We start from the raw sequence: 15,386 nt of genomic DNA, 5'->3' as shown, positions 1-15,386 counted from the left end.
TTCTTTCCAAGCCCCACCCAAACAGAAGTATGCCATATAATTAGCTCTGACAAAGTTCACATCCAGGTATACTTTAATTATGAGATGTAACAATCCAGCAGTTCCACAGAACTGGTTCATTTCCCTGTGTAAAAACTCTGTATAAAGAAAGCAACATGTTTAAATTGTAAGCTTCATGTAATAAGAAAACAGTAAAATTTTATCTATGAACTTTAAAGGTCACTCTGCAGAACTAAATTAGAAACATGTTCTTAATGTAGTCTTTAACTACACCAGCATTAGAAGATGTGAAGTGCCTTATGGAAGAGAGATTCATTTTGAACAAACACTGTTAAAAGCACACGAACACAAGTCTCTCCCTCCGGGGCAAAAAGCAAGAAGGTACAAGCCTTCAGGAGTGGGTGAGAACTTGACAATGGCAACCAACACCAAACAAGACACGCTCAGTCTGCAACAGCCTCTAGAAACAGGACATGCCTCCCTCCTCAGACTTCCCTAACAAAGGAAAGACGACTTTTTCACATTTCAGTTTATTAAAAATGGATACCATAAACAAGACCTGTACAAAAAAATATCCGAAATTGCCCAGAATTTTGTAGCAGTTGTGTGGTGAGAATTTATCGTCTCGGGCCTCCTCGTCCTCTTCCACGACCTCGGCCTCTGCCACGGCCTCTGCCACGGCCTCTTCCAGCAACTTCACAGAAGAAACAAAAATCATAAATCAAGTGAGACCAAGGAATACTTTCATTTTGATTAAAATATTCTGTATTAAGCATAAACAACATAACATCGGATCACAGGGAAGCAGGAAGTTGGGTATTATGTCTGTTAATGTGTGGTAAGTTTCAGACAATACTTTCATCTTTTGAGATTTTTTCTGTATACAACTTCCACAGCCAACTGTCTGTCTTTGACTTCACTGCAAAAAACAAGGGGATATAGTGTCACAGTTGGCTGCTTCCAAATCTCCAAATGTGACAGAGAACTCCTTTTTTTTTTAATAAAATTTAGTTTTTCAGGCATCAGAAAAAAACAAATGCAAGATGAGTATTTTGTTACTAATCAAGAGACTTTTTGCCACAGCTCACACTGTGGTTAATAAAGCACTCTGCTAGAGGGAAATGCAAGTTTTAACATGCTGTGCAACTCCCAAGCCCAGACTTTCTCTGGCACCATGTGAAAAGGCAGCATTTTAAAAGGATCCCACCACCAAACAGCTCCTACTATTTTCAGTGACACCTCTGCCAATTTCAGACATAATTCTCAGGTCAAGGTCTTAGCACTATGCTTCTACTTTCAATTACTGCTATTTAATGGTAAAGGGAAGACAGAATCACAGAACAATTCAGTCTGCAAGCAACTGCTGGAAGTCATACGATCCATATGGTGAAAACATGTCATTTTATCTTTTTTTCTTAAAGAAACAAAACCTGTCCCATCAGGTTGCAAGGCCATCCTTCAAACTTTTGAAATTACTCGCTTACGTCAAACAAGTTCATCAGTGTTAGGCTCAAAAATATATCCAGAAATTTCAAATTCTGTTGAAGTGATTGGCTGGGCAAGAGACACACAAAAATATCCACAGGCTGTAAAAACTATTCTGTTCTACCTGATGGTACGTCAGCTAAAAATGCACTAGGAACGAGCAGAGGCACAGGACAAATCTGCGAGAAACAACATGCCGTGTATTCTCCTGGTAGTAGGCAGATTCTGTAAAAACACATGGGAGCAATAACGCCTGACTCGGTGATTACAGCACCTACATGCATCAGTAGAGTCGTGTTCACTAAGTGCCAGCACACTCAGACCCAAGGTACACGTGCCATGTACGTATCTCAGCCAGCATCCTGCCTTCCACCAACAATTTCATTTGCCCAGGGCACACCATGTGTCACACGCTTTTGAAGCTCAAGGGTGTTTATAGATTTAAGGCGAAGTGCAGCACAACGCAGCTGTGGTCCAAGAGTGCTCCAACACAGTGAAGAAGCAAGGAGTACCAAATCAAGGCAAACAGCGCTATCACAGCTCCTTTCCATTTTTCAAAGTTAAAAAGAAATAGTGATGTTTTTGTTCACACCACATCAGGAGGTTCAGAAAAAAAGTAATCCAGCCATGCTCTAATTTCTTCATGTGGTCAGATTATTTTTAATGCACGTGAGAAGAGCAAAACACTTTCAGGAGCTTTTGCCTTACTCTATGAAGACAGCAGCCATCACACTTGCACTTTGTGATGCACCTGAAGGTTCCTTACACCATGTCAGTAAGGTGAGCACACCAATTCAAAACACATGCATGGATCAAAGACTGCAGATTCAAATACTTCAATACTAACTGCAGAAGAAATGGCATGACGTTATTTTAAAAGTACAATTAGCTTTCACTTAAAACACTGTATTAAAAACACACACATTAAGTGTTGGGCAAAATATAGACTGCCTGAAGACAACCCACAGAATTTCTGGGGTTTACTGGATATTAATCTTTAATAGACTAGATTAAAACTGAATTCCTCTCTATACTGTTAGGCTTCTAAGGAAAAGGTTTTTGTTCTTTTTTTTGGGAAAAAAAGACAAGTTCCAGGAAAAGCAGAGTGAAACACAACTGGGAACCAAAGCTAGAGTGCTGCTCCTCAGAACAGAGCCCTGACTCCCTCAGATGCTCAACTCTCTCAAATTCAATTCTCTGACAGATTTTTACCCACAATCAAGCGAGATTTCAGTGAGGCACTCAGCACTGTTGAAGAGGCATTTCTGTGCTTTCTTATTAGGCTACATAAAGTTCCCAATACAAACTGGGGAAACACAGCACACATTCAGAGATGAGGAAGTGTCAATCTCCTTGGTGTCAACCCTGAGGCTGTGACAGGTTAAGATTTACTTAGGCTTAAAAACATGCAATTTTTAAAAAACAGGCGTATGAAAAGTCACATATAATTTCACATGGAAGAAAGCTCTACAGATGCTAAGAAGGTAAGCAAGGCAGACTTAGCTAGTTCAGTATCGAACTCTCAAAGATGAAAGAACTCGCTACCAAACACAAATACTCAGATGCTCGAATGGGATGCCTTCAGATTCAGAGTACCAAACTGCATAGAAAGGCAGAACAAACACAGGCTGGGAAAGCACCAACTAACCTGCTTCTCTCTTCTTGGATTTGACTTTCGGTTCAACATCCACTAGCAAAGTATCCAGAGGCAAACTGTCTGGCAGAATGAAGTATCGGATGTTATTCCCTCGAATACTCAGCGTCTCCAGCTGAACGGGTTCTCTGTTCTTCAGTGTCATTTTCACTGCTTTGAGATGCGTATTCATACTGACATCCACACCTGAAACAACACAAGTCCAACTTCAGGGATGAACACCTATAAGATGATCCCTTGTTGGCTATTTTTAAGTACACACGTGCTTCCAAGATTTATCCTGTTCATTAACAGCTGCTTCTGCCACTCATTAATTAAGCCCCTAACTGAAGGAAACTACATTTTCTCTCTTAAATTTTGCTTCCTGATTTATCAGTCACTGCCTTCCAACACCTCATTGCTAGAGATTTTTATCTAGGTCTTAGAGACAGCTGCCACTGCAATTTTGTAAACCATTGAAACCGTTCCTTTGAGTAACAAATAAACTCCTGTTTACTACAAAAGTCCAATACTGGTCTTTTGACTCTTCTAAAAAGAAGCAAAACAAGGTTTTGAAAAGGAAAAGTAACCTGATCATTTCATCTTTCTGTAAGCCTTAGAAAAAGTCCAACAGCATTTATTTTCTGATAAAATACACCTAATATTTGTGATATCTTCCATGAAGGTACGTAAGATACGCTAGTGCAATGAACAATCGTTGTGGTTACAAACTCCACAAACTGCTAGTATGTAATTGGGTAGAATCAGTGCTGCACCCACCACACAGTGTTAAGCATAATCCAAAACCAGAAAAAAGTCCCAGTTTAATACAGGTATTGAATAACAGTATTAAAAAGTACACTATATTAATTATTGTGTATCACGAGTTCTGTGTTGGATTTGATCTCAAATTATGAAGATCAAAATCAGAGTAGCTTTTTCAGATAAAAAATTCAGACAAAAGATGGAAACTACAAATTCAGGGAGACGGTACCGACATGAGAAAAATCTTCTGTGCGTTCGAATTTCTGCATGAACAACCTTTTGAGGTAAAAATAATTATTGTCTCATTTCATGAGCATAGAAAGACAAACTCTAAGATGTCAGACCAAGGTAAATGACAAACAAGTAGCAGGCCAGAACCAGAAGAATGCATGTGCTGTGCTTATTCCACATTTTTCTGTCCCCTTCCCTGACTTCTATATTCCACACAGCCCTCTGACAGCTGCGCTCCACCTGACCAGCCCCTTAGTATGTTGCATTAGTTGAAATTCATCCCTTCTGCACGCCTGCTTAGGTAAACTGACACTCCAAGAGGAACAGCAGACTGTACAATTTGCAGAGGAAACAGCAACTATGAACACAAATTACGCAATGGTGTGCAAGGAAGATTGTCATTTTAGAAATACAGATTGCATTCAAGCTTTTTACACAATCTTAGAAGAAAATGAAAAAGACTGCTCAACAATTAAGCCTGCGAGAGCACCAGGGGCAAGAGACAAGCATTTTGTTTGCTTCCTACCTAGCTGGGTTCAACAGAGCATGCCACAATCGGGTACCAGGGTGGTGCATTCAGGTCTAATCAACGCTGATGAATCCAGCTGCAAAATATTGCCAGTACTGAATTTTGCCAAGTCTCAGCAGATTGCTGCTGGCCAAAAAAGCACCTAAGCAATCCCCTGGAATACAACTCTGCGGAGTTGGAATGTTGTTTTTTTTTTTTCAACAGCGTCTAGGCAGAAGAGCTTCTAAAAGCAACCTGGAGTGAGTGAAGGACAGATCAAGCACACTCCTCCATCAAACAGTAAGAGTTTGCTCCATTACATACAATGTGCCCCACCTACGCCAACATGAACGTTCTCAGAACAACATCCTTCACTAATATTAGTAAAGCAAACAAATTAGTCTGCACATTTTTCAATACATGAGAACCATGTAAGGAACCATCAAGTCTTTTCCTGCATCTATCAGTTCAGTGATACAGATAAGCACCTGCTAGACAGTAACACCCAAACTTATGATAAATGACAGATCTTTGGCAACAGCAGGGGACAAGATTCTTGACATCAGGATTCCTTTTTACCCTGTGTTCCCCCATCAAGGTTATCCATCTTCAGATCAGTTTAATGAAATTAATGGAAGTACTTACAAAGGTGCATTCCCATGTAAGTTCACCTTAACCAGAGCTAAAACGCGCTCTACAGAAATAGTTTTTAGATTAAAACTGCCTGCACACAAAGTTTAACCAATTTAAGACTATAACAATACTTAACATTTGCCAATTATCTGTACTATCATTAAAAATAGTCCCCACCTCTTCTGGTGATTCAGCTGTAACGTTTTTACATGACTATAGCTCATGGCAATTTCACAAATGAAAGAGAGTATCATGCTTCACCAGCTTTGCCAGCGGTTTGCGAACCTTCACTTCCTTCACACCCAAGCCTGTTTGTAAGCAGAGCCTGCAGTCATAATCAGAGGATCCCAGGAATTTACTGCCTCCCAGCAACTTCTGTCAATGTCCAGACCCTTCTGTAAAAAACACACCTTAAGCCTGCACATGAAGATGTGAATTAAAAATAACATCTCCTGCGTCTTACAGAGAAGGGAGTGCAAAACAAAAAGCTCAGCCCAAAGCAGGGCTGCCAACTGTTAGCAGAAAGAGAACAGGCAATACTTTGCCACAGTCTCCCAGCCCACCGTACCTGTGATGGTTCCATGCACCTGTGTTCCATTCTTCAGTTCAATGGTCACTGTCTCATGGCTCAGCTTCATTAGAAACCTAGAAGTTGAAATAAAATTTGTTCACTCCCACGTAAAGACTTACACATTCAACATCCTGTTAGAAAACATCAATATGTACCAAGTATTCATACGTCCTAAGCTTCCAAAGACAGTGTTCCCAGAGTTCCCAGATTCTCCTGAATAAAGTTAGTAAAGCATTACAGGAGAGAAGGATACAAACACCCAAAATGGGGATGTCCTGATCCAGTGGAAGGTGGATGGACTGGATGACCTTCATAGTCCCTTCCAACCCAATGATGCTATGAGCACAGCCCCACATCCCACCCAACCACCGGGCCCTGCGTGAGTCCGCGCCCAACATCCTGATTCCAAGGCCAAAGCATCGTTTAAGGAAGGAAAGAGCTTAACCCCCCAGGAAGGCAATTCTGACCAAATCTGAGTAGGTTTTTCCCCTCAAAAGATGGTTTAACCAAGAAACAGGCCCCAAAAGATGATACTGAACAAACTTGGGTACTTTTTCCCCCAAAAAAGATGGTTTAACTAAGGAAGCCACTCCAAAAGACAATTCTGACCAAACCTGGGTAGGTTTTTCCCCCAAACAAGGTGGTTTAACAGAGAACCTGTCTCCGGAAGATAATCCTAACAAATCTGGGTAGTTTTTTCCACCAAAAAAGATGGTTTGACTGAGCAACCTGTACCAGAAGGCAATTCTATCCAAATATGAGCACTTCTTCTCCCCCCAGAAAAGATGGCTTAAGCGAGCAACCTGCTCCAGAAGATGATACTCATCAAATCTGGGTAGGTTTTTTTCCCCCATCAAGATGGTTTAAGTGGGCAACCTGCTCCAGAAGACAGTTCTATTCATTTCTGGGTATTTTTTTCCAGAAAAAAAAGATGGCTTAAGAGAGCAACCTGCTCCAGAAGACAATTCTGACCAAACCTGGGCAGGTTTTTTCCCCAAAAAAAGATCGTTTAGCTGAGCAACCCACTCCAGAAGATGATACTGACCAAATCTGTGTAGTTTTCCCCCCCCAGAAAAGATGGTTTAACTGAGGAAGCCACTCCAAAAGACAATTCTGACCAAACCTGGGTAGGTTTTTCCCCCAAACAAGGTGGTTTAACAGAGAAACTGTCTCCGGAAGATAATCCTAACCAAATCTGGGTAGTTTTTTCCACCAAAAAAGATGGTTTGACTGAGCAACCTGTACCAGAAGGCAATTCTATCCAAATATGAGCATTTCTTCTCCCCCCAAAAAAGATGGCTTAAGCGAGCAACCTGCTCCAGAAGATGATATTGATCAAATCTGGGTAGATTTTTTCCCCCATCAAGATGGTTTAAGTGGGCAACCTCCTCCAGAAGACAGTTCTACTCATTTCTGGTTATTTTTTTCCACAAAAAAGATGGCTTAAGAGAGCAACCTGCTCCAGAAGACAATTCTGACCAAACCTGGGCAGGTTTTTTCCCCCAAAAAAGGTCGTTTAGCTGAGCAACCCACTCCAGAAGACGATACTGACCAAATCTGGGTAGCTTTTTCCCCCAGAAAAGATGGTTTAACTGAGCAACGCACTCCAGAAGACAATTCTACTCATATCTGGGTATTTTTTTTCACAAAAAAAGATGGTTTAACTGAGCAACCCACTACAGAAGACAGTTGTGACCAAACCTAGATAGCTTTTCCCCAAAAAAACCTGGCTTAACAGAGAAACCTGCTCCAGAAGACAATTTTGACCAGATCTGAACGGTTTTTTTCCCCTCAAAAAAAGATGATTTAACCGAGACACCCACTCCGGAAGATGATACTGACCCAGTCTCGGTATTTTTTTCCCTGAAAAGGACGGTTTTAACTGAGCAATCCACTCCAGGAGACAATCCTGACCAAACCTGGGTAGGTTTTCTCCCCTCGAAAAGCCGGTTTAAGCGAGGAAACCGCCTCCAAGAGCTAATTCTGAGCAAATCTGAGTAGCATTTTTTCCCCCAGAAAAGACGCTTCTACTGGGCAACCCGCTCCAGAAGACAATTCCGACCCAATCTAGGTTGTTTTTCCCCCTCCTAAAAAAAAAAAAAAATGTTTTAACCGAGCATCCCCCTCTGGAAGGCGATTCTAACCATGGGGTGCCCCCCCCCGCTATTCGGATGCACTGGGGGGGAGGGCGGTTGGAAATGGCGCGAGGCCGTTTCGCGCGCGGGCGGCCCCCCGGGCTCCGCCGCCGCCGCCATGACGGGCGGGCGGGCGGGCGAGCGAATCCGCCTCCATCCGCTCACCTGACGAGCTTCATGGCGGCGGGAGGCCGGCGCCGAGGGCGGGAAGGGCGGCCGTTGCTGGGGGGGGATGAAGAGAACGAAAGAGAGACAGACAGAAAAAGAAGCCGCCTCGAGGCGGAAAGGCCGCCGAGGCCTCCTGCGAGCAGCGCGCGCCACCGCCCACCCCAGCGATGAATGGGCGGAAGGGGCGGGGCCAACGCCCCCCCCAGGGCCTGGGCGCGTGCGTAAGAGGAGGTGGAGGGTGGTGGGAGGGGCTGCTCGCAGGGGGTTGTGGGGACGGGGCGAGGGGAGGGGGTTATAAATGGCTGAGGGGCCGATTTAGACTAGACAGAGGGAGGAATTGGTTCACGGTGCGGGGGGTGAGGCACTGGCACAGGTTGCCCAGGGAAGCTGTGGCTGCCCCAGCCCCGGAGGCGTTCAAGGGCAGGTTAGAGGAGGCTGTGACGAACCTGATGGGGTGGGAGGTGTCCCTGCCCCTCACAAGAGGTGGTGGAACTGGATGATCTTTAAAGTCCCTTCAAACTTAAATCGTTCTATGCAGATGTTTTGTCCAGAGAAGAGCAACGAAGGGGCTGGAGAACAAGTCTCATGAGGAGTGGCTAAGGGAACTGGGGTTGTTTAGCCTGGAGAAGAGGAGGCTGAGGGGAGACCTCATTGCTCTCTACAACTACCTGAAAGGAGGTTGTGGAGAGGAGGGAGCTGGCCTCTTGTCCCAAGTGACAGGGGACAGGACAAGGGGGAATGGCCTCATGCTATGCCAGGATCAGCAAAAAACTTGACACAGAAAGGGTTCTTGGGCACTGGAACAGGCTGCCCAGGGAGGTGGTTGAGTCACCATCCCTGGAGGTGTTTAAAATACTGGTAGGCAAGATGCTCAGGGAGATGGTTTAGTGGCAGATGGGAATGGTTGGACTCAATGATTCTATGATTCAGTAGTGGGCAGGTATGGTTGGAGCTGATGATCTCGAAGGTCTTTTCCAACTTACCAAGTCTATGATCAGTGATTCAGAAAGACCCAGCTCAGAACCTCTGCATTTGGGCAAGCGCATTTTCAGAGTCACAGTTTGCAAGCAGCCGGTGTTAACACCCCACAATAGAAAACAAAATACAAGAAAGTTGATGCGTGCCTGCAATGAAGGAGGAAAATGAGGAAGGCTTGAATTTCCCCTCACACACCCCTAACTGTGGTCAATAAGCAGTTCTGTGAGTGAAGGAGTAAAGAGCTGTAAGTACTGAGGAGAGGGGACACTTCGGATTAAGCACCAAAGAAATCCACTCCCAGAAGTTCTCAGATTAAGATCCAGGTGCAGCAATGAATGCCTGAAGGTGATGTTAACACCAGTTCTTACACAGGGCACACTGCAAGATCATCAGTATTTCGGCACAGAACAGCAAAACCTTCACACACAATGTGTAGAGACAAAACCGAAGCATTCTTCTGCTGAGAAATAGTTCTAAAGGAACAATCTGGGAACGGTCCGCTCCAAAGCACAAAATGCACCATGACAGTGTATCTAGAAAAGTTGAACATTTTATTGTCATTTATGAGTACACCATTTGTGATTTTATAAACACAGTTCTTTGCAAAGCACTGAAATACTGGTGCTTTCCAACTTCTAAAACCTACATCACTCTATGTTTTACAAACCTTTTATATTACCCATTAAAGTTTGGTCTTTGCTGTGACAAGTTCCTCAACAAAGATGCAAAGGTTTAGTTCTAGATTGCAAGACAACCAAACCATGATTCAAACACCACCTGCTAGTGAGCCAGGAAAACAACATTCTTTCAACTACTGAGCCTAAGATGTTCTTGTACTTTGTGCCCAGAATGGAGTTCGCCTTTGAAAATTTTAAGTTAGAAGATTTTTCCAGTTAACCGTCAACTGGTATTTCCATTACAGCATCTAGAAGCAAACAGATACTTTGCAAGTACTAGTGCTTATGAACAGGTTATGTTTACACAAAACCCAGAGAGGCCTCCAGAAACATTCAAGGTTAAAATGAACAGTTTAACAGTTGCAAAAATCTGTACATATTTTCAGTCATAACACAGGGAAACACTGGAGTATCAGTGTTTTGTGTTCTGGCTTCAATAGTGACAACTGTGCTAGTCCTAATATTCTACATGTTTCTCCCCTAACCCATTAATTTTTATAATCGCAATCTGAATATACAGCTGTACTTACAGGAAATATTAAACAATGCACAGCGCTTTAAGCAAGTTCCATGTCTGGTTTGGAACAAACCATATAAAGTAAGTGGCAAAATAGTTCAAAATTGGTCCTTGAGTAGGATTACTTGTTTGTATTACTTTTTATACAGCTTGGAAGCACTAAATTTAAAGACACACATTTATTATTAACCAGCACAAATTATTTTGTAGCTTTTTTTTTTTTGCTTTTTTCTTTTTTTAAAGAGTGTGTGAAATGATCATGCAATGAAAAGCAAGCTGCTGCTCCCAAGTGCAAACATGGAGTTTAGACTAAACGCTTTCTTCTCAGGTTGTTATTCCTTCTTTCATGAATTATTTCAACATAACCAAGAATAGAAGCAGTTGACTAGCAAAAACAATACAAAATTCACCTTTTACACTGTGACCCATTCTTAAAGTCATGGGATACTTTGGACCTTTAGCATAAGGAAGGCTGAATAAACACTGCAAAGGATTTTTACATTCTTCAATTTCATTTACATCTTTAGAAAGAAAATCTTACATTTTAACTTGCTACCTAATGAATCATAGAATCATCTGGAGACTGTAGTATTGAAACAGTGCAAGACATTTGCAACTTCAGGAACATCCAGCTACACTGCCCTTTCACCCAAACAATGATTAGTAGAATATTGCATCAGTCCTAGATAAACAAGACAGGACAAGAAGCTCACTTTAGAAGTGCACTGTGATTCAAAAACCTTTTATATTGAGTGAAAAGAATCCACACACAAATAAACACGAAGGACTCCTCAACATGGACTTTATCACAACAAATGTAATCCAGCTGTAAGTCTTGAAACTAGACGTTTTGTTGGTATGAAGCCGTATTTGTTCAGAGACTGTGATTAGAAGCTCTGTTATTAATGCTTCAACATCTGGGGTTTTTGACACATGAACAGCATCAGAGCTCTCTCCTGTCAAGCCAAACATTCTGCTGAAACAGCCCAGGTGGACTATGAGCTGAAGCAGTCCACTTACACCTCAAAATACTCCAGACACCAAAAAGCTGGCTTTCAGCTTTTCATTACCTCAGTAAGACCGGAGCCCTCTCCTCTAATGCAATATTCCAAAGACCATTGCAACTAAGACTGTTGAGCCAGGTCTCGATCGAAAGCTATGACCACCAAAGGACACAATTTTCTTCCACCCCCAAATGCTGCGCTGCCAAGGGAGAATTTTAAGAGACCACTATTTGGTGTGGAAAGCGGGTCAGTAGAGACTCCAAGTGTGACTTGAGGAATCCTCAGTGCCAAGCCGCTTTCCACACACACAAATTCAGTCCATCTTCTCTTTCTGGACCAGCTTGGGTGCATCTACAAAATCCTTGCCGTTGTAAAGGATGATAGCGAAAGTTCCAAAGCTTGCACTTCCCCAGAAAAGCACATAGGCCAGTGTTTCAGTCCATGTATCACCTGTTAAGAGTCAGATAAATGTTTTGGTTCATTACCTCCAATTACCAGAGAAGTTTTTTTAGTACAAAAGCAAAATATATCAAGCCCTAACTTCATTTGACAGCAGATTCCCTTCATGGGTACTGGGGTGTTTTTATTTCTTCTGTTTCCTCACCTAGTAAAACTGTGTTTGCCACACAGTTCTTGGAACACCCCACAGAAGTCAGAGTCAAGAACTCTCACTCCTAATGTTAGGAAAGTCAAGGCAAAAGCAGAAGCAAAAACATTCACAATCTCCAACACAGATTTAGTTTAGAAGAACATCTATCAGAACAGGCTTATGCCTGTATCTGACTTTTCCAAACTGCCTTTCAACCCAGAATTAGGTAGATATTCTTCTGGGAATTCATCCAGCCTATGATAAAGCTAGATGCCTACTCAGGTGCAACTAAATTTGGGGTAAATTAACTGCCCCTCAAGTGACTTCTACAAAAGTTTTAACATTGTTTTCTACAGTACCTCAGGTTTTTCCATATTAATGATACAGTGCTAACCCCTCAGTCTCCAGAGCTGTGCTAAAAACACCTTTTAAGTATGACTAAGAAGCAATTTTATACTGAATAGTTTCTCGTAATCATCTACACAAAGTTCAAGCAAGTTAATTTTGTAAAACAAAACTCAATAATGACTTACCAGCCATTAGCAAACAAATAATGCACATGGAGAAAGCAACCACCATAATAATAGGCAACTGGGGAAACAGAAAAAGAATAATCATTTGATATAGTAGCACATGTATTCCTTAATTTCCTATTTACTGGCTTTGCAGTGAAGTTTTAATTCCCCATTCACCTGTTGCTGCATACAAATAAAATTTTGAGTAGTTCCAAAATGTGGAAGAGTGCATTTAATAACTACGTTAAGAATTAAAATACACCTTTTACCTATTAAAAGAGAGGCTGAGGTTTGTGTTTTGTTTTTAAAGGGAAAAAAATATACCACCCACCAGTGAAACACTCAGTGTCCCCAAATCCCATTTCACCAAATAGAAAGGGAGATAAAAAAAGGTGGTGGGGGTGGTGTTAAGAGTCTATGCTTCTGCAGGAAATATGAGATCTCCACAAGCTTCTTCTGCAGAAGGAAATGGCCATTGATGGTGACTAGTAGAATTTCTCCCTTTTCACTCAATGAAGCAGATTAAAAAAAAATAAAAATAGAAGCAAGCAGTGTATTTTTCAATACCTCAAGGGCACTCCATTTTCTGTTAAGGGAAGAGTTTGAGTTTAGTTCTACAATCAGGTATCATATAAATATAACCAGATTATAAGGAGGCTTCATTACTAAATAGACAAATTTTACTCAGTCATATGAAGCAAGTGACTAAAAGGTCATGTGTGTTTCTCCAATGTGAATAAAGTCTTCATACTCACAGCTAAGAACTTCCAATCCTTCTGGACATGTAGAGGACTAGCAGGTTCTACTTCATCCACCGAATAATTTCCAAGAAAGAGATCAATCGCATCCTTTAAGAAAAAAGAGCAAGAGTTAAAATACACGACGTTTACCAAATACATTTCCCCTCAGTTAAAAGCCTAACTTACTTGTCTAAATCCATCAGAAAAGTTATTTTTGTAGTAACGTATTAGTGAATTCCAGCCATCCATTATTAAGCCCCACTGAGTTCTCTTCCCGGTTCTGCAAAGAGAAGTTTTGAAAAATATTTAAAACACCTTTATATATTCAGGAAGAAAATTTCAGATTTCAAGTTCTTTCACCGTTCATATGTTCTATGTTTAATGAACCTTTATTTACCTGCATGTAAATACATTTACCTAGTGCTGCCTCTGCATTATCACCACACATACTTGTAACAAAGTTTGAAAGTAAATTAGACTTCTCTGTCCCACAATATATATGTGCCTTGAAAAGGCACATTTTCTTGGTTTTATTTCCAGATAGCCTTGTCTCCTTGAAAATAAACACAGTGAAGAAGGGTGTTCTGTAGATTTTAGTCTGACATTTTACCAGTTAAACCGTTGCAGAACTCATTAATGGCCTAAGCTCCAAATTAATAACCTTCTTGAATAGATAATCTTAGAATCGTTTAGGTTGGAACAGACCTTTAAGATCATCGCATCCAACCCTTAAGCTGACGCTGCCAACTCCACTGCTAAACCACATCCCCAAGCACTACATCTACAGGTCTTTTAAATACTGCCAGGAATGGTGACTCATCCACTTCCCTGGGCAGCCTGCTGCAACTTCAAGAAAATCCCAAACATGCCCCAAAATCCAGAAGGCCAACTTCCACGAGAAAAGCTGACTTGCCTTGTGTAATCTGTCTTTAAGGCACCAGTTCCAGCATATTGTTTGGCACAAGCATTAGCATTATCGGCCCATGCTGTGAATAGGAAAACATTAAGAAAGATGAAGGAAGTCACGTACTCTGTTTGGAAAAAACTGATTGTTCGAACTTTATAAACAGCTTACCGTTTTTGTAGATTTTCTCAAAGTCTGCTTGCTCTTCAATTCTCTGTCCAACATGCAGAACACCCAGCCTCTAAAACAAAAAGCATGTTGAGGCTTACTAGTACATCGTTATAAAAATTAGTATTTGCTTTCAGAAAAAGCTGTACTTATTGGACTAGAGTCTGGCTGATGCATTTCAAGTAGTACAGTAACTCAATTATCCAAGCTTTTATTGAAGTCTTAAAATTACAATTCCATTCCGAAGAGAAAGTCTCTCTCCTCTTCCAGCTTGTTGAATAAAGGATTTACCTGAAGCTGGGCTTGAAGAGATCGGCGTGCTAGCAAGCTCTGAATCACATTGGTCCGATCAAGGCAGTCCATGCAGTTACTGCGGAATATTCCTTCCTGCTGAGTCACGATTTTACCATCGGAATCAACTAGAAAATAACTAACATGTACAAACTACTTAAGTATCTACAGATAATAGTCCATATAAACAATGCTTTTCCAGAAAGTAAGTATTCTAGCAAGCAAAACATAGTTGCCTTGAGTATACAAGGAGTTCTTAGCCATGTCTCTCAATTTTGAGGCCTCCATGAATTCTTCCCCTTCCATGCTGAAAAACAGCATCAACGTCTGAATGTTTAGTAACCTCACAGTAGTATTGACTCTTAGCATTTCACCAGTCAATGAGCAATATTAAATTATATGCCAGGGAGTGCAGCTTCTGGTGCAAAATCAGTGACTTAGATTTTATTTTTCTTATAGGGTCTGAGCTCCAGAGATATCAGCAGAGTGCAACAGCAGAAGTAACCAGATCTGTATGTACCTGGTCACTTGGTTCAATTCAGTTACCACTGAATTAAAAAGTCACATAAGCTGTGAGCACACTTCTTCCAAAAAAAGTATTCAAATCTGTACGAACAAGTATTCAAATCTGTAAGGCCACTACTGAACATCTGCTACTGTCACTTACTCTTCTCTCCATTAGGTGAGACCAGACATTCCCTCTTGCAACTGCATATGATAATTGTTACTTCAATCTTTTTAAGTCAACCAAACCTGGTATTTCTATTAATTGATAACAAGCAGAACATTTTAAATACTGAATTGCGTGCAAGTATTCTGGTTAACTGAGCTGGTAAAATAAATATGCCAATCAAATTATCAGATGGATGTGTGA

The 15,386-nt window shown here is 41.4% G+C and overlaps 2 protein-coding genes across 2 annotated transcripts in view; both read right to left on the bottom strand.

Moving 5' to 3' along the window:
• Window positions 1-55: 55 nt before the first annotated feature.
• SNRPD1 (small nuclear ribonucleoprotein D1 polypeptide) lies at window positions 56-8,306 on the bottom strand. Its single transcript, XM_069860013.1, has 4 exons — window positions 8,127-8,306; window positions 5,824-5,900; window positions 3,134-3,325; window positions 56-694 (listed from the first exon to the last, which is right to left on the bottom strand). The coding sequence occupies exons 1-4, from the start codon at window positions 8,138-8,140 to the stop codon at window positions 618-620; spliced, it is 360 nt and encodes a 119-aa protein (XP_069716114.1). The 5' UTR covers window positions 8,141-8,306; the 3' UTR covers window positions 56-617.
• A 2,133-nt stretch (window positions 8,307-10,439) lies between these two features.
• The window catches only part of SACM1L (SAC1 like phosphatidylinositide phosphatase), a 31,233-nt gene continuing 26,286 nt past the window's right edge, over window positions 10,440-15,386 (bottom strand). Inside the window, exons 14-20 of the mRNA XM_069860009.1 lie at window positions 14,513-14,651; window positions 14,225-14,294; window positions 14,063-14,135; window positions 13,336-13,429; window positions 13,165-13,257; window positions 12,428-12,485; window positions 10,440-11,755 (exon numbers count right to left, since the gene is read on the bottom strand). Of these exons, the coding sequence (XP_069716110.1) occupies window positions 11,619-11,755; window positions 12,428-12,485; window positions 13,165-13,257; window positions 13,336-13,429; window positions 14,063-14,135; window positions 14,225-14,294; window positions 14,513-14,651 (664 nt within the window). The 3' untranslated portion in view covers window positions 10,440-11,618. The remainder of the gene's footprint in view (window positions 11,756-12,427; window positions 12,486-13,164; window positions 13,258-13,335; window positions 13,430-14,062; window positions 14,136-14,224; window positions 14,295-14,512; window positions 14,652-15,386) is intronic.

The sequence above is a fragment of the Phaenicophaeus curvirostris genome, chromosome 6 (assembly GCF_032191515.1).
Source record: "Phaenicophaeus curvirostris isolate KB17595 chromosome 6, BPBGC_Pcur_1.0, whole genome shotgun sequence".
NCBI classification, from domain to species: Eukaryota; Metazoa; Chordata; class Aves; order Cuculiformes; family Cuculidae; genus Phaenicophaeus; species Phaenicophaeus curvirostris.
Note: the sequence above shows the minus strand (reverse complement) of the source record. Positions and strands in the feature narration are given on the sequence as shown.